The following is an 18919-nucleotide window of genomic DNA, read 5'->3' as shown; positions in this document are numbered from 1 at the left end:
CTGCATAAACCAGAGATTCCATCAGCCTGAGACCAGAAGAACTAGATGGTGCCCAGCTACCACCAATAACCACCCTGATAGGGAACAAAATAGACAGTCCCTGATGGAGCAGGAGAAAAATGGGGTACAGAACTCAAATTCACATAAAAAGACTAGACTTAATGGTCTGACTGAGAGTAGAGGAACCCAGAAGACATGGCCTCTGGACTCTTTGTTAACCCAGAACTAAAACAATTCCTGAGGCCAACTCTCAGACAAAGATTAGACTGGACTATAAAAGATAAAATAATATTCATGAAGAATGTGCTTTTTCATTCAAGTAGACACACGAGACTAAATGGGCAGCTCCTGTCCAGAGGTGGAATGATAAGGCAGAAAGGGATAGGAGCTGGTTTAATGGCCATGGGAAATCTGGGGTAGAAAGAGGGAGAGTGCTGTCACATTATAGGGATTGCAAGTAGGGTGACATAACAATATGTGTACAAATTTTTGTATGAGAAACTAACCTGAGTTGTAAACTTCCACCTAAAGCACAATGAATAAATAAATAAATAAGAAGACTGGAAGTTCGAGTCAACCCACATGTGCCTCAGAAGAAGAGCCTGGTGATCTACTTCCTAAAAGTCAGCCTTTGAAAACCCTGTGGAGCACAGTTCTACTCTGATACACACGGGGTCGCCATGGCTAAGAATTGACTCAGTGGAGACTGGTACCAGGCCTTTTTAAAAGTACTCAACTCAAGTTTATAATTGAAAATGACTTTAAAATGACAGACGTCACATTAGCACTATTATCCACAAATCAACAGCCTTTGAGATTCTTGGGTGCCTGGGTCTGAGCGGCGGGGAGCCACGGCTGAGGAGTGGCTGGGGCTGTTGCCGTCAAGCAAGATAAATGGAAGGAGGCAAAGACCAGGCTGAGGGTCAGGGCGGCCACAGAGGCAAGGTGTTTCATGCTGGAAAGGGTCTACCTGCACCATCTCCGTGGAGGCATGCTGAGTCCAAGCCGTTTCTCTTAAAAGGAATGACAGCTAAGATCCTTAAAGACTTGCATCAACCAGTGAAGGTGGCTGTTCCAATATCTCACCACTCGTCTGTCAGTTTGTCCTACTCTGGTGGCTTGGATGTTGTTATCATACTGGAAGCTATACCAACCGGTATTTCAAATACCAGTAGGGTCACCCATAGTGGACAGGTTTCAGCAGCGCTTCCACACTAAGACAGACTAGAAAGAAAAGTCTGGTGACCCACTTCAGAAAATGAGTCAATGAAAATCCTATGGATCACAACTGAATATTGACTGATATAGTGCTGGAAGATGTGCCCTCTGGGCTGGAGCTACAACAATGAACTGAACCATATCTACCAATGACCACGAGGATGGTGGAGGACGGGGAAGCATTTCATTCTGTTGTACATAAGGTCGTCACGAATAGGAGCTGACTTGCTGGCAACTAATAACAACGATAATTCCAATGTTATGGGCAAAATTCCTGTTAGTAGCAGAGTCATTTTATAAAAATAAAAGGGTGAACTCTGGTGATGGTTTCTGAATATATCTGTCTCATTTCCACTTTTTTCTCTTCCAGGGTCAGAAATCTTGGATCGAGAAAACTTTTTGCAAGAGGGAATGTATCTGTGTAATTCCGAGCACTAAAGACCCAAACAGGTAAATTAGAAGCTGTAATTCAGACATTATCCAAGGTGGCACTTGCCCGCCAGTTATCCAGCAATGATTCCTCTGGTGTTTGTGGGAGAGGGAAGAGGAGTCAAGAAGAGTGGCCAGAATCTAGCCCCGCATAAGTCATTAACCAGGAAACGCTTGGGCTAATAAGCTCCTCTATTAAAATGCACAAACATCCTTGGCAGAGTTGCTACCTACCATTCACCTCTAATGTGAGCTCTCAGACCCAGGTGGGCCCACAGCTTCCCATAGTCATAGAGAGGTTAGGGTGCTGAGGGCTTTACAGACTGTCAGGAGTCTTCTGGGCCTCTTCAGTTGTGTTTTATAATACATTTACATGAGAGATAGCTTCCATCACAGCAAAGAGCTGAGTGGTTAAGGGAAGTAGAAATAACTTCATTAAAGGGATTGATTTGTACACAAAATGTCAGACGATTTCATTTTGGCATCTGTTAGAAAATGAACAGGTCTCCTAAAGCCACACAAGCAGTCAGAGATGAATCTAGCTGAAACTTCTCGTCTCTGATGGCACGGGCTGAGACTGGGCTGAGGAGGTAATTTATTCATACTTTTGTGCCATATGGCTCTGCCCAGGTGGGATCACTGACACTCCTAGAGATGATCTGGTTTGAATTTATATGACACCTGTAATCACAGCCCCCCATACCTCCGACCGCTCCCCTCTACCCACCACCCCAAGGCTTCTCTCCCTTCCTGGAGGCCCGTGATTACCCCAAGGTAAGATGTACCATATGGGACAACTCTAGTGGTACCAAAGTCTCCCCTTCTGTTACATATGCCCTCCATATTTCAGAGACATCCAGAGCCTGTCTATGTCACTCCTCTTTAGCACGTGTGAAGCCACAGTCCCCCACACAGACAAGTGGCCTGGTAGTAGAGGAAGCAGCAAGGGCATCAGGGCTCACACCCACCCACAAACTCCGTGAGTTCTCTAGCCAGGGCCAGAAAACCCGTGCCACCAAGAAAATAGCCTAGAAACAGAGACAGAGAGTTGTAGGCTGGCCCCAGGAAGCTGTGGGTGGCAAGGGCCACCACACACCTGCACCACCCATCCAGTCCAAGAAAGATGCCGCTCTAGTTCCTAAGCAGGCTCCATCCCCTGTGCTTCATTCCCCAGCTCACTGCCTCCATCCAGGCTCTCTAGACCCACCCCCTGGTAAGTGTGACTGCCCATGAGGGCCTGTCAGGTCCAGAAGCGGCTTCAGTCCTCCCCCAGTAGCTTCTCAGGCCACTTACCCCTAGATTTCAGCTCCACCAACACTTACCACCCCAGGCTACTGCTGTTCTCCCAACAGACTTCTCATGCTTTAGGTGAGTCCATTCCGCTCAGGTATAGAGCAGTCTAATGACTGACTGACTAACAAAACCTGGGCCAGCTAGGAAAGGAAATTGGCACGAGACCAAGTAATACACTCAGAGAAGACTAGAAAGAAAACCCAGAGCCAGAGCGCAAAAGGCTGGCTGAGTCATGGAGAGAGGCTGTAGAACAGGATCCCCAGACCTGGGGTAGGTGATGACCCAATGGGAGAAAAAGAAACAATTGGTTTCTTTGAAATATACTTTTGAAATATACTTTCAACATTACTATGTAGAGAAATGTTTTACAAAGCGAAAGAAGAATTAAAAAATATCAGAAACTCTTGACTAATGGAAGATTAACTCAGCTGTTCTGAGTGTATTGTACTTTTCACAGTATGTTCAGTAATTAATGCCCATATTGATGTTGCGAAGACATAAAAAGAATTAAAATATATTTAGTAAGGAAGGGCAATCACCCAATGTGTTTAAAATAGATCAGTATGTCAATAAATATGCATTGATTATCTGGCATTTCTGTTTCCAGTAAAGTTGGGTGAGTGAGGGGTTAGTATGCCCCTGTTCAGGGGCAACTCACCTGTCCAGGTTAACGCATCAGAGATAATGGGGTGCCGGGGAGGGGGGAGGAAAATGTTATAGAAAGACTGTGCTTTGCCTTTGTTTTCAGGTGTTGCTGTGGCCAGCTCACCAGCCAGCATATTCCTCCTCTGCCAAGTTTAACACCCGGCAAAAATGGAGAGGAGAACAAACAGGTGGAAACGCAGCCTGAAAAATGGTCTGTCAGCAAACATACCCAGAGCTACCCAACAGATTCATACGGGACTCTCGAATTCCAGGGCGGCGGGTACTCCAATAAAGCCATGGTAAGAGGACCTTGAGAAGTGGGATGACCCTGAGACCACCGCTTCATCAGAGGCTAGCCTCCCACAGCCCCAGACTACGGGTACCTGGGTCTTCTTTCAGGGATGTGGTTAAATCTTTCTGGATATTTCGTTGTGAAACCAAGAGATACCTCTGCACACATGAATTTCTACCCATGAGATCTGGAAACTGGACACCACTGTGAAGAACATAGCGTGTCCTTTAAATCCATACCAAAGCTCTGAATCCGCAAACCATGCTCCAACCCAACCTTGCAACCACACGCCAACACCAGTGATGAGAGAGGAATTCTGGGGTATTTTTGATAATATGTGGACTACAAATCTCCTTAGACATGTGAGAAGCCCCTGGAGGGATTTCCCTCCTGAAGTCTGTCCACAGCCTCCCTTGGCAGAAGTCTTCCACATATGCAAATTAATAGTGTGCCCTCTGACTTTCTGATGGGTCCTGCCAGACAGGGAAGGCACGGTGGGCCTTTCAGCTAACTCTGAATAATACTTCCACAGGCCCAGCCAGATCCTTTCTAAAATTTCATTTTATCTTATGGGGCCCAACATCATTTTTCAGATAAAACCCAGTTTTGCTTCAATTCTACAACACACGATCTTCTGGAACAAACACAAAGCCAAACCTGTTACCGATAAGTCAATTCAGACTCATAGTGACCCTATAGGACAGAGTAGAACTGCTCCATAGGGTTTCCAAGGAGCTGCTGGTGGGTTCCAATTGCTGACCCTTGGTTAGCAGCCAAGCTCTTAACTACTGCGCCACCAAGGCTCCATTCTTCTGGAATAACACTCTAAATGTTGGCATGGACACAAAGAACCAATTCATAGAGTCCAAGTCATCTGACCATTAACCTCTTATCCCATTAAGTAGAAGGTCAAGTCCAGAGGCTGGTCCATGATCCCTGTTCCCAGAAGTCACTCAATTTGGCCAGTGAGCCACTGACCCAAAAATATCTTTGTCCAATCTCTTGGGGCATGGGTTTAACTGAGCAGCTTTAGAACTGACTCTCTCAAGGTTAGGGTTGCCATGTAAAATACAGGATACTCAGTTACATTTGAATTTCAGATAAATGACAGATAATTTTTTAGTATAAGACAGCAGGTAACCTGGGTCTTCTTTCAAGGGCGTGTTTAAATCTTTCTAGTTATTTCTTTGCAAAACCAAGAGATACACACTTATGTTCCAAATATTGCATGGGACGTACTTACACTAAACCTTTTTCTGAAAGTCAAATGTAGCTGGGCATCCTGCATTTTTATTTGCTAAATCTGGTAACCCTATCCGAGGTTCACTTCATTTATTATCCACACAGTTCTTACTAGGATATGAGCAATAGCACTTTCCCTTTTGACAAGAGAAACAAAACTCAGAACAGGTGCTTAACATCCACACTGTTTTACAGTATATTCGCGTATCCTATGACACCAAACCAGATTCGCTGCTTCATCTCATGGTGAAAGACTGGCAGCTAGAACTCCCCAAGCTCTTAATATCCGTGCATGGAGGCCTCCAGAACTTTGAGATGCAGCCCAAGCTGAAGCAGGTCTTTGGAAAAGGCCTAATCAAGGCGGCCATGACCACTGGGGCCTGGATTTTCACCGGGGGAGTCAGCACTGGTGAGAACAGGCTTTCCTTTTACTTAAATATACCTACCTAGAGCTCATTATGAGTCCCAAAGAACTTCCTGATAATTAAGATCAAAGCCGTTGCATTTGACAGTGTTTGTGACAAAAAATGAAATCTTTACTCAATAGCGTGTTTTTTTATTCAGGTATGATTCATATTTTTAAGCAGCAAATATAATAATAATAATGATAATGGTCAATGTTTCTGGAACATCCACCAGGTACCACTCCCTGAAATGAGCCCCGAGCAAGCATATTCTTCACTGAACCTCTCACAAATCTTTCCCCATTTTATGAGAGAAGAAACTGAGGCACAGAGAAGTTAAGTAAAATGCCAGGCAGTATGGCTCTCAACTTCAGCTAAATGCAGCTGAAGATGGCCAGAGGGACCTCAGTTACTTCTGCCTTTTGATCCTGGAAACGTGTAGAGGAAATCTCTGTATAATTGTTTGGAGTTGTGCTGTGATTCTTCCTTTTCTAGGAGCCAGTGCAGGAGCACTACTTACTATGAGCCCAGACTTCCAGTGTGCTTTCTGTTAGTGATGAAGATCACTGTGTCTCAGGCCTGGTCCCTAGGAGTAAAGGGGCTCAAAGAAGGTGCCCCTAAAGTTCAGGAATGGTGGTGTGATGGGTAGTATAGAAGGGCCTAAAAATATGACTTCTCACCACTCACAGGTGTCATCAGCCATGTAGGGGATGCCTTGAAAGACCACTCCTCCAAGTCCAGAGGCCGAGTCTGTGCTATAGGGATTGCTCCCTGGGGCATCGTGGAGAACAAGGAAGACTTGGTCGGAAAGGATGTAAGTGTCTTCTCTCCAGACATTGGCAACTTTTAAAAATTGAACTCTATATTTTCAGGTAATTATAGATTCACATGTAGTTCTAAGAAATAATACAGAGATTCCATGCCTCTTTTACCTAGTTGCTCCAAGTGGTAACATCTTGCAAAATCATATAGTACACTATCACCACCAGGACATTGACATTGATACAGTCAAGATACAGAACATTTCCATCACCCTGAACCGCCCTTTCCTGGCCACACCCACCTCCCTCCCACCCCCTCCATAATCTCTGGCAACCACTAATCTGTTCTCCATTTCTACAATTTTGTCCTTTCAAGAATGGTGTATACATGGAATCATCTAGTGTATAACTCGTGGTGACCCATGTGTGCAGAGTAGAACTGCTCCATAGGGTTGTCAAGGCTGTGATTTTCCAAAAGCAGATTGCCAGGTCTGTCTTCCAAGGCACCTCTGGGTGGATTCGAACTGTTAACCTTTCAGCTAGCAGTCAGGCCCTTAACCATTGGCAGACTAGATGGCAACTAACAACAGCAGCATAGTAGATAACCTTTGGGATCGGCTGTTCTCACTCTCGGAAGAGCCATCCATGTGCAGCGCACACCAATCATTTGTTCCTTCTTATTGCTGAGCGGTGTCCTGGGGTACAGGGGGACTGCTGCTTGCTTCACCGCTCATCGCTTGAAGACGTTTGGGTTGTCTCCAGCTTGGAGCTAGCACAGATAAAGCTGCCATGAACATGTGTGTACTGATTTTTGTATGAACATAAGCTGTTATTTCTCTGGGATAAGTGCCCAGAAGTACAATTGCTGGGTCATCATTATCTAAAATGTGAGGTTGTTATTAACTAAAATAATTTGTTTTTTTCCCACACTATAGAATTAGGAAACCACCCTCACTAGGTCGGGTAGGGCCATGAGAATACATTGAAGTGCACGATTAAATGAAGCAGTGCCCACAAACAGAAGTATTCTGCTGGCTTCCCGTTAGCCCGAGTCCAAGTTCTGCAGCTCTGATTTGTGTGGTTCGTGTTTGTCAGGTCACCAGAGTGTACCAGACCATGTCCAACCCTCTGAGTAAGCTCTCTGTGCTCAACAACTCGCACACTCATTTCATCTTGGCCGACAACGGCACCCTGGGCAAGTACGGCGCCGAGGGGAAGCTGCGCAGGCAGCTGGAGAAGCACATCTCCCTGCAGAAGATCAACACAAGTAAGTTCTTACGGGCACGACCCTCGGACCAGGGCCGCTGCCAGGAAAACCCCGGCTGCGAAGGAAACTGCCTGAGGGCTTGCTCCTTTCCTGTCCCTCTGGACCTTTAAAGCTTTAATCTTGATTCTCCCTAGATCGCAGACAGTGGCTTACCTAGGCCTTACCCACCTACCGAATGGCATCCACTGAGCTACGTTTTGATGCCTCAAGTTTAAAAGGAGGGCTGAGATGGCCCACCACATTGACCAATGTTTCTTGTTCCCTGTAATTAATGTAGGTATTTTTTAAATGTTTTAACAGGAAAAAAAAATCACACTCCTAGACTCTTTGATCAGCTGATGGATATTATGTGTGATCATTACATATCTCTGTAGCCCTGACTGTCACCCAGACTGAGATAGGCCAGATGGGAAACTTCTGGGGCAGGAGGCAGGACCCCGGTCCAGGTGGCACAGCACCAGGAGAAGCTGCCGCAGGGAAATGCGGGGCCAAACTAGAGCGAAAGAAATGAACGTCAACCAGATGGAGCAATAATAACAACTGGTAGAATTAAAGTAACAGGCTTAATCTCTTGGAACATATTCATACTTTAACAATTATTTTTGTTAAACAATTGTTAGGTGATCTTACACAGCATTTTGTTTTTACCGTTACTGGTAAGATTTTGTGAAGGACAATCTAGGCCTGAAAAACGGGTCATTATAAAGCATAATTATGGGGCATTGGTAGTTCAGTGGTGGAGTTCTCGCCTTCCTGCAGGAGACCAGAGTTCAGCTCCTGGCCAGTGCACCCATCGTGCATAGCCACTGTCCATCTGTCGGTGGAGGCTTGCACGTTGCTGTGATGCTGAACAGGTTTCAGCAGAGCTTCCAGACCAAGACAGACTAAGAAGAGAGGCCCGGTGATCTGTTTCCTAAAATCAGCCAGTGAAAGCTCTATGGATCACATGGTCTGATCCACAGCTGATCACGGGGATGGCGCAGGGCCGGGCAAAGTTTCTTTCCACTGTGCGAGGGGTCTCCATGAGTTGGGGCCGACTCAGTGGCAGCTAACAACCGAAAAAAAGCATAATTAAAGTAACTGTGATCCTGTACAAGTGGTTAGAATGAGGATGGTGTACTACAAAGACTCACTAATTTCCAAGAATCAGATCTTGATTGATAAATTGACTGATGACAGAATTTTTTGTTCTCATGTTTTTAATTTTTCTGGACTTGTGAGTTTTCACACTGCCCAACTTCACCTGGCCATGTGACCTGTGGGCTTCCCTTTGTCATCCTTTGCCTAGGGCTCTGAGTGGGGCAGGGACAGCAAAGGGGTGCTCAGTCGTCACTTCCCACAACACAGAGCTTCGAGGAGTCCACTTAAACCAGAAGAAGCAGCTCTAATCTTCTAGAAAAGAAGGCAATTTGGTCACCATATTCCTGAGGATCTCAATACCAAGCCTGGGGTGGGTTGGAACTCTCCAAAGTGGGTCCGTGTCATCTTGTCCCTGTTTCTCCAATGCCTTCTGGTCAAGGCCAGGCACAAAGTAGACCCTCAATACATGTTTGCTGAACGAACTGAACTGAAGGTACCTGGTAGGAGACAGCAAAGTCTTTCAAAATATTTGACAGGCTCTGGCTCCAGGAATATATCATGAAAATACACTGGAAACACTGAATTCACCCACTTGAATTTCTCGAATCTCTTCATAACCTATGCTAGCAGGTTTCTTCTGAAGGCCTTTTCAGACCTGAGACCAAGGTCACTTCTCCTACCTGCCATTTGTTAATGTTGGACCCATCCCAAGCTACACCTGGTGAAACGAGCTCAGATTATGACTTGCTGTGACCAGTTGGGGTAAAATTGTGAAGTGGGCAGATTTGCCTTTGTTTCTCTTCTACTCTCAGACTTCTGTCTTCCCTCTCCGTAATCCCCATGCTGCCTCTTGCTTTCCAGCACCCACCCTGCTGGATGTGCCATCAAAAGTTAGCCTGCTCCTATTGTGGTCCTGAAGCCTATTATCTGATAAGAGACAGAAGGCAGACTCTGGGAACACGTTATGAACTGATGAACTAACAGCAGCCCGTGTGTTTGCCATCCCAGGTAGCAGGCTGTCTTATTTCAGGCAGTGGAGTCAGGAGTAGCAACAACAACAATAATAATATACCATACCTATATGCCAGTTAAGGGCAGTGGTGGTTCAGCAGAACTCTCGCCTTCCACGTTGGGGGAGGGGTGGGAAACCCAGGTTCGATTCCCGGCCAATACACCTCACGGGGAGCCACTACCTGTCTATTGGTGGAGGCTTCTGTGTTGCTATGATGCTGGACAGGTTTCAGCTACACTGCAGACTAAGATAGACTAGGAAGAAAGGCCTGGCGATCTGCTTCCAAAAATCAGCCAATGAAAACTCCATGGGTCACAATGGTCCAATTTGAAACTGAATATGGGTGTGGCCCAGGACTGGGCAGCGTTTCATTGTGTTGTGCACAGTGTTACCAGTGAGTTCAGACTATCTCAACGGAGCTAATAACAATATGTTAATTCAAGTTTACAAAATACTTTGTTAACCAAATATTTTTCATGTGTTTTATCTCTATTGCTCCTTTAGGAGAAAGGGAAGCGTTGTGATATTCACTTTCCACAGTTGTTCATCTAAGGCTCATGGAGGCCTGGTGACTCTCCTGGTGTCATAAGACTTATACATGAGAGGCCAGGAATTGAATCGAGCGCCTCCAGCTGGTCCAGAACCCCTTTCACTGCATCGCCCTTTAGGGCACAGCCATGGGGTGGGGGGGAATTTCAGACACTGGGGCTGGGCACTGAGGGAGGCATTTTTTCAGCAAAGAACATCTTCCCATGTTTCTTGCATCTCACCTCAAAGTAGCCTTTATGTCAGGTGAGCGATACATGAGTCTCACCACATAGGATTCAGAGGGTTCTTGATTTCAAGGTCTGTTCTTTCCAATGAAGACATGACACAGGGTTGAAATAAGAGAATGAAAACATTTAATCAACATATGCCTGGATTCCTTCCAGCCTCTCTGTAAACACCAGCATCATATGGAGCATCAGTCAGGTCGCGGTCTTTGCTCTTCACCCTATTTCAGAAACGAGAACGGGAGAGGGGTGGTGCGGAGACACTGGACGCAATGGAGACTATGGTTTGTGTTGCAGGACTGGGGCAGGGTGTGCCCGTCGTGGGCCTTGTGGTTGAAGGGGGCCCTAACGTGGTTTCCATTGTCCTGGAATATCTCCGAGAAGACCCTCCAGTCCCCGTGGTGGTTTGCGATGGCAGTGGACGCGCCTCGGACGTTCTGTCGTTTGCACACAAGTACTGTGAAGAAGGAGGGTAGGAGCTCTGACGACTCCTGGGCTGGGAGGGGGGCGGGCGGTTGACGGCCTGCTGGTTGCACCAAGGACAAAATCTAAGTGATAGGCTTAGGCATTTCCAAATGCTTCCATAAGAAGGTTTACTAGATCTTCTCGCACATTGCCCCAGGTCAGCTTGGAGGGGGCACACTCTTTCCTATGGAATTCTTTCTCTGGTGGAACACCTTCTCTTCCAACCTTGTCTTCCCTTACAAGGTTTTCAACAAGGCTGGAATTTAGGACAAGCGTGAACACAGTTTTGGCTAGGGTCACTTTTGGTCTCTTATCCCAGGATAGCCTCCAACAGCGAAGTTTCAAATCAAAGATGCCAGATGGATGTATAGATGTCGAATGTATTAACGGACCGATTTAACGCATATTGTCTTGTTCCCTTTTGCATTTTCTTTGAACAGGATTATAAATGAATCCCTCAGGGATCAGCTTCTAGTTACCATTCAGAAAACGTTTAATTACAGCAAGACACAGTCGCATCAGCTGTTTGCAATTATAATGGAGTGCATGAAAAAGAAAGAGCTCGTAAGTGTCTTGAATTTATTTTCAAACGCGCTCCACAGAGAGAATAATTTTTCCTTTCTAATTCCTCCCATGTGTGCCTGATGGAGTTATTCATATCTGAGCTTAACGTTTTCCAAGAGGCAGTTTACAAATCCATTCCAAACTGAGGTGCTCTTCCAGGTGATTTTCACGTGATGGGAACAGAATAGGCACATGCAGGGAGGAACCGAGGTGGACCTCAGTAAAGGTTAGGCCACACAGCTCCCATTCTGAGGCTCGCGATGCTCATTAGATTTAAAGAATTGGGGAAGAATGACATCTACCACACTTTTAGGGGTGGTTACAAAGGTCTGTCATTTCAGTTTCCAAATACAGTACTTGCTTCCCACTTCTTCCCCCCTAGGTTGTGCTGAGCAGCCGTGGCCATTTTAGTTGCACACGTAGATCGTTTCTTCAAAATTCTTAAAATCTGTCATATCTGAGTAGAGATGTTTTTGTCATCTCCGATGACGGTTTAGGTGTGTTAGGGTGTAGATCCTGAATGGGCTGCACTGGAGTGGTTTGGATAAACGTAAAACAAGAGCCTAGACAAGGACTCAAAGTCAGGAAGAATAACCCTGTAACTTCAGGAAATGGAAAGCATTTGGTTTAAAACCATTGCGCTCCCAGGATTATTTCATCACTCGTCAGTCCTGTGTGAAGTTCTTTTGAAAGCGCTCCCACTCTCCCGTTTGTCTCCAGCTCGGCTCTAACTTGGTCCTTTCCCATTTAACCTGTTCTCAGGTCACCGTGTTTCGGATGGGCTCTGATGGCCAGCAAGACATCGAGATGGCCATTTTGACAGCCCTGCTGAAAGGTAAGCTCTCAGAACACAGTGACTGTGTCCTTCCAACACTGGCCTGGCCTGGGTTTCACTTGTCATTGGACATGTCTTCTCTTTCCTTTCCAACTGGAAAGACAGCAGGCAGTCTGGAGTTATCTCGGTATGAAACCATGGCAGAATGGCAGGGTCCGGGAGATGGGCTTCTTGCAGGGGGGATTTTCTGTGTGTGCCAATGAACTGTGATGGCCTGAACCATGACGGCTAACCATGAAGTCAGGACCCATTTCCATTTGTAGCTGAGTCATGGAGGGTTTCAGCTCACAGACTATATAAACATGAAGGCGAGTCTTCATTTCCAATCACTGCATCCGTGCGACGTTTGCATCAGTTGCGCTCAGAGCATCACTGACTGTGTCCAAGTCCATGTCCCTGCCTCTGTTGACAGCCTGCCACTCAACACTCATGGTGTGGGGTCTGCTCCAGCATGCATCCGTCCTCCCTGATTCAAGCAAGACTGGGGCTGTGTGGAGGCGGGCAAGAGAGGGGGACTTGGTCCCCCATGCCCCTCAGGCTGGCAGTACTGCACGTCTCTATGGGGCCATGTGGCTGGTGCCCTTGGGCAGGGCTCCCCTTTGACCTGGCGGGCAGCACCCCTTTTAGATGAGGGCCCACTCAGGGAGACTACACAGAGCTAGGGTGGGAATAGGCTGCCTCCACTTCCTCCTGGGAAGGTCTTTGAGAATAGGGATGTCTTGGTCTGGGGGCCTTAGTGGCAATCCAGTAGCAAGAGAAAAGCAGTGATGCCCCATCCACAGGGGTTCCAGCCGGCCCTGAGCCAGCCCCAGGAAGTCCATGATCACCGCCCAGCCCCTGCTGAGCCCGGCAGCCCAGGCATGGAGCGAACACTTGCTCTTGCTTCTCCCCTTTCCAGGAACAAATGCATCGGCTCCAGATCAGCTGAGCTTGGCCCTGGCTTGGAACCGCGTCGACATAGCACGAAGCCAGATCTTCGTCTTTGGGCCCCACTGGCCGGTGAAACTGAGTTCTTTTTTTTTTAATTTGGTCATAACACCAGTCTCAACTTTGGTCCTGGGGGTGTAGCTCAGTGGTAGAGCATTTGACTGCAAATCAAGAGGTCCTTGGTTCAAATCCAAGTGCCCCCTTCCTAGGGAGCCCTGATGGCACGGTGGTTAAAGTGCTCGGCTGCTAACCAAAAAGACAGAGGTTTGAACCCACCAGCCTCTCCATGGGAGGAAGATGTGGCTGTCTGCTTCTGTTAAGATTACAGCCTCGGAAACCCTATGGGGCAGTTCTACTCTGTCCTATAGGGTCTCTATGGATCAGAATCAACTCCACGGCAATGGGTTTGGTTTGGTTTTTGGTGCCGTAACTTTGTAGATGCTGCATTAGTATGTCCCTTCTTGTGACATGGATCTCATGAAATTACCTAGGGTTTCTGATGGGATCCCCTGTGTAATCCTTTAGGATTATTAGACATTGCTATTTAACTTCAAAGAACCAGCAAGAAGTAAGAGCTATTGGCATGAGTTCCAGATTCAAACTAGTATTCCTGAGGAAATTAACCACTTAACATTTTATCGTTACTGGTGAAAGTGGGTTTTTATCCTTTGAAAGAAAAAGAAGGAATGGTACAGGGAGATTGCATACAGTGCTTCCATCTAGAGCGCTGATTTTTCAAACAACGTTCCGTGAACACCTAGAGGTGAAGAGAACAGAGGTGGGGGACAGGGGTATCGTGTGTGGTGATTTCGGTAGGTGTGTGGTGTGTGATGTGTCTGTGTGTGGTATGATTGTATGTGATAAACAGCGTGTGTGGTGTGGTTTGTGTGTGAAATGTGTGTGTGTGTGTGTGTGAATGTGTGGCATTGAGCGGTGTGTGTGGCATGAGTGTGTTTGTGCATGTGTTGTGTATATGCTGTGCTGTGTGGTGTAGTAGTGTGTGTGGATGTGTGATGTGTGTGTGTCATCTACAATGGGTAGTGTGTGTGGTATGGAGTGGTATGTATGTGATGAGCTGTGGTATGTATGTGTGGTGTGTGTGTATGTGATCTGTGACGAGTGGTGTGCGTGGTGTGAGTTTGTGTGTGATATGTGTTATGCTGAGTAGAGTATGTTGGTGTGTGTTGTGAATGTGTTTGTGATGTGTGAAAAGTGGTATGTGTGGTGATGTGTATATGTGATGAGCAGTGGTATGTGCTGTGGGTGTGTGCGTGTGTTTAGACGCATATGTGCATGTATATGTGTGTGTGTAATGTTGAGTGATGTGTGTGGTGTGGGTGTGTTTGTGTATGCACGTGTTGTGTTGAATAGTGGGTGTATGTGTGTTGAGTGTGTATGTGATATGTGATGAGCAATGAGTGTGTGGTGGTGTGGTGCGTGTTTTTGTGTGTGGTATGGATGTATTTATGTATTATGTGGAGTACTGTGTGTGTGTGCGTGTGTTTGTGATGTGTGACAAGGTGTGTGTGTGTCCACATGTGTGATGTATGTGTGCGTGTTAGTGGTGTGTGTGTAATGAGCAGCAATGTGGTGGGTGTCTGTACATGTGTGATATGCATGTGTGATAAGGTGTGCGTAATGAGCAGTGGTGTGGTGTGTATGTATGCATATGTGATAAGTTGTGTGCGTGGTTGTGTGTGTGCATGTGTGATATGCCTGTGTGATAAGATGTGTGCATGTGGTGTGTGTAATGAGCGGTGGTATGGTGTATGTGCATGTGTGATGTGTGATGTGTGTGTGATGAGAAGTGTGTGGTGTGTGTATGTGTGATGAGCAGTGGTGTGCTGTGTGTGGTAATGTGTGTGTATGATGAGCAGTGGTGTGGTGTGGTGTGTGATGAGTGGCTGTAAGCCTCCTACTCCTCCTTCAATCAAAGCGGCTTCTTTGATCTGTTTTGTAAATTGGAATTTTTGTTTATGAAAAGAACTCTGCTACTTAAAAAGGGGGTGGGGGCATCTAGAGGGTTCATGTCAGGTTTAAAAAACGTATTTCTTAAAACTTACCTGGCATATTGCTGTATGAACACATTTCACTTTTTTACAACAAATAATTTTTGTCAAATTAGTGCCATGAGTTTACAGAATAGGATGAGCAGGTTAAAGAAGTAAGATACTGGGGAGAGGAGTTTTTCTGTGTGTTATTTATTGAAGAATAGTGTTGTTGTTAGCTACTGTCTAGTTGCCCCCAACTCGTGGCAACCTCATGTACAATGAATCGAAATGCTGCCCAGTCCTGCGCCTTCTCCATGATCGGTTGTGGATTGGACTGTTGTGGTGGGTTTTCACTGGCTGATTTTTTGAAGTACATCACCAGGCCTTGGAAATGGCAGGAAGCAGCTCACTTTCACTGACCTCATCTCTGGGCCCCTCCCATATTTGACAGTATGTGTTTAATTCTTTTATTGGTTACCTTTATAACTGTAGAGACTACAGTGAACCAGCTACTTGTTTCATCAGCTTTAGATTCCTGTCTGGTAAAACTAGCAGCTCTACACAGCCCTTTCTTTCCCTTACACCTTCAGCCTTCCTAATACAGTCAGACGCACCCTTACTTTACATGATTGAGATGGTTAACGCTTACATACCATCAGCCTTTAATCATTATTAGGGCTCTCTTTACATCTCATTCTTTAATCATCACTAATTTTCACACTTGGAGAAGCCAGCAGGTTTTACATTGCTGTGACTATGTAAAGATTGTTCACTGCCAAGCCCAGCAGTATTGAACCCAGTGAGAAGGAAAGGTAAGCCTAGGTCACTAAGCTGTGTCACACAGAGGAAAATGTGACAAGCATCAAGGTCAGGTGGAATCTCTTTTTTACACTTCAATCAGTGTTTAAAATTATGTGACATTTTAGGAGAGGTGGGATCAAGATGGCAGAATAGCCAGACACTTCAGGCCATCCAGCTTACAAAAAAGACCCCCCCCCAAAAAAAACAAATGAAATGATTATATTTATGACAAGCTAGGAGCTCTGAATATCAAAGGCAAAGTTAGAAAATGGACTGAGTGGCAGGGGGTGGGAGAGTCGATTCAGAAGCACAGAGGAATTGCCGGACCTGAATTGCCAGGATTCTGCAGGCTCCATTCTCGGGAGTGGATGTGCTGGGCTGGTGGTAGCGTTCGGCCACAGTTTCCTCAGGAAGAAGCAACCAGCCACACAGCCTACTCACACCTCCGGAACCAGAGAAGAATGGCTCTCTCAGCAAAAGCTAAGTACTTGAATATATTTTTCCTTGCCCCCCAGCCCCAAGTTGGCTTCAGAGGCTGTTGATTTCCCTGGGACTGAGATAGGCCATGATGAGCACCTGAAGCCATTCTCCAGGACTTAAAAAAAGGAATAAATTCACATTTGGGGAAGAAGATAATCTGCCAGCTCCACTAACCTGGGGAGCTCAGGACTGAAGTGGCTCCCGTCCAGGCATAAATGGTCATTGGACTTTGAATAACTTTCCCCCCTGCATGGACCTGTGTGGGCCTATTTCATGAGAATAGGCCCATGTTGGCAGACTGCAACTGTTTCAGCTGTGCGGTAAAGACGTGGGTGTTTGATGATTGACACCACTTTGCCTATTAAACAGGCTCCTCACCTACCCACATTAGGGGCCTAAGGAGTGGTGGCTCCATTCAGGTTACCGAGCCACCCACGACAGAGGTCCAAGGATAACTGGTACCTCCCAGTCTTTACTACCAAAAGCTTTGGGTGGCCATGGTCTGTCTGTAGAACTCACCCACCTGGACGCTCTAGGGAAGAGGGATAAGCTTTCCTCAGAGTCACCGGGGGGATGATTCTCAGCCCCCTGCCTTGTTCAGAGCATGACACCCTGCTGCAACCATATACCAGTACCTACACCAATCACCCCTGCCCCTCAGAGACTGTAAGACAGAGCCTGTACCACACACTTGATGACCAGCTACATGGACACTTGAGCTGAATTCATACAAGAAAAGTAAATGGACTCCTAGGCTGATATACCTGAGACCAGGTCTAACCATCTGGTGACAGGAAGCCAGAGCTTCAAAGGTGAAAACAATCAAGCTAGCTCACTCAAGCAACCCATTTGGGCATATCAAAACAAAACAAAGCAAGAAGCTATAATACAGTAAAAACAAAATAAACTAATACAATAACTTATAGATGGCTTGGAGACAACAGTCAATATCAAATCACATAAAGAAATAGACCATGATCGCTTCAATGAGCTCTCAAAACAAAGAATCAAGGGATCTTCTAGATGAAAGTGCCTTCCTGGTATTACCAGATGCAGAATACAAAAGATTAATATACAGAACCCTTCAAGACATCAGGAAGGAAATCAGGCAATATGCAGAACAAGCCAAGGAACACACAGATAAAACAGTTGAAGAAATTAAAAAGGTTGTTCAAGAACATAATGAAAAATTCAATAAGCTGCAAGAATCCATAGAAAGACAGCAATCAGAAATTCAGAAGATTAACAATAAAATTACAGAAGTAGACAACGCAATAGAAAGCCAGAGGAGCAGAACTGAGCAAGAGGAAGGCAGAGTTGGCGAGCTTGATGATAAAGCACTTGGCACCAATATATTTGAAGAAAAATCAGATAAAAGAATTTTAAAAAATGAAGAAAACTTAAGAATCATGTGGGATTCTATCAAGAAAAATAACCTACGAGTGATTGGAGTACCAGAACAGGGAGGGGTAACAGAAAATACAGAGAATTGCTGAAGATTTGTTGGCAGAAAACTTCCCTGATATCGTGAAAGATGAGAAGATATCTATCAAAGATGCTCATCAAACTCCATATAAGGTAGATTTTAAAAAGAAAGTCACCAAGACATATTATAATCAAACTTGCCAAAACCAAAGATAAAAAGAGAATTTTAAAAGCAGCTAGGGATAAACAGAAAGTCACCTACAAAGGAGAGTCAGTAAGAATAAGCTCAGAGTACTCAGCAGAAACCATGCAGGCAAGAAGGCAATGGGGATGACTTATATCAAGCATTGAAGGAAAAAAATTGCCAAGCAAGAATCATATATCCGGCAAAACTGCCTCTCAAATATGAAGGTGAAATTAGGACATTTCCAGATAAACAGAAGCTTAGACAATTTGTAATAACCAAACCAAAACTACAAGAAATACTAAAAGGAGTTCTTTGGTTAGAAAATTACTAATATCAAGTATCAACCCAAGACTAGAACACTGGACAGAGCAACCAGAGGTCAACCCAGACAGAGAAATCACAAAAATAAATCAAGACAAAAAACACTCAAAACAGGGAAACAGTGATGTTATTATGTAAAAGAAGATAACATTAAAACAAGAAAGAGGGACTAAGAAATGTAGTCATAGATCTTTCAAATGGAGAGGAAGACAAGGCGATATAAAGAAATAAAAGTTAAGTCTAAACTTAGAAAAATAAGAGTAAACATTAAGGTAAACACAAAGGAGAATAACTATCCTACTCATCAAAATAAAACAAAAGAAAAAAATAGAGACTCAGCAAAAACAAAATCAACAACAATGAATATAAGGAAAAGACAATATATAAAGATAAACTACTCAGCCAAAAAAAATTTAGTGGAAAAAAGAAACTCTCAACAACAAGGAAAAAAGACATCAAAATGATAGCACTAAACTCATACCTATCCATAATTACACTGCCTGTAAA

The 18919-nt window shown here is 45.2% G+C and overlaps 1 protein-coding gene and 1 non-coding gene across 2 annotated transcripts in view; both read left to right on the top strand.

Moving 5' to 3' along the window:
• The window catches only part of TRPM1 (transient receptor potential cation channel subfamily M member 1), a 135931-nt gene that overhangs the window by 24993 nt on the left and 92019 nt on the right, over positions 1-18919 (top strand). The window contains exons 2-10 of the mRNA XM_049905708.1: positions 1589-1668; positions 3689-3884; positions 5315-5528; positions 6213-6337; positions 7380-7551; positions 10714-10888; positions 11322-11445; positions 12208-12280; positions 13179-13279. Coding sequence (XP_049761665.1) covers positions 1589-1668; positions 3689-3884; positions 5315-5528; positions 6213-6337; positions 7380-7551; positions 10714-10888; positions 11322-11445; positions 12208-12280; positions 13179-13279 — 1260 coding nt within the window. The remainder of the gene's footprint in view (positions 1-1588; positions 1669-3688; positions 3885-5314; positions 5529-6212; positions 6338-7379; positions 7552-10713; positions 10889-11321; positions 11446-12207; positions 12281-13178; positions 13280-18919) is intronic.
• Positions 13339-13410, top strand: TRNAC-GCA (transfer RNA cysteine (anticodon GCA)). The gene has a single exon. It is a non-coding gene; the product is annotated as a tRNA-Cys (tRNA).

The sequence above is a fragment of the Elephas maximus genome, chromosome 13, assembly GCF_024166365.1.
Source record: "Elephas maximus indicus isolate mEleMax1 chromosome 13, mEleMax1 primary haplotype, whole genome shotgun sequence".
NCBI lineage: Eukaryota > Metazoa > Chordata > Mammalia > Proboscidea > Elephantidae > Elephas > Elephas maximus.
Note: the sequence above shows the minus strand (reverse complement) of the source record. Positions and strands in the feature narration are given on the sequence as shown.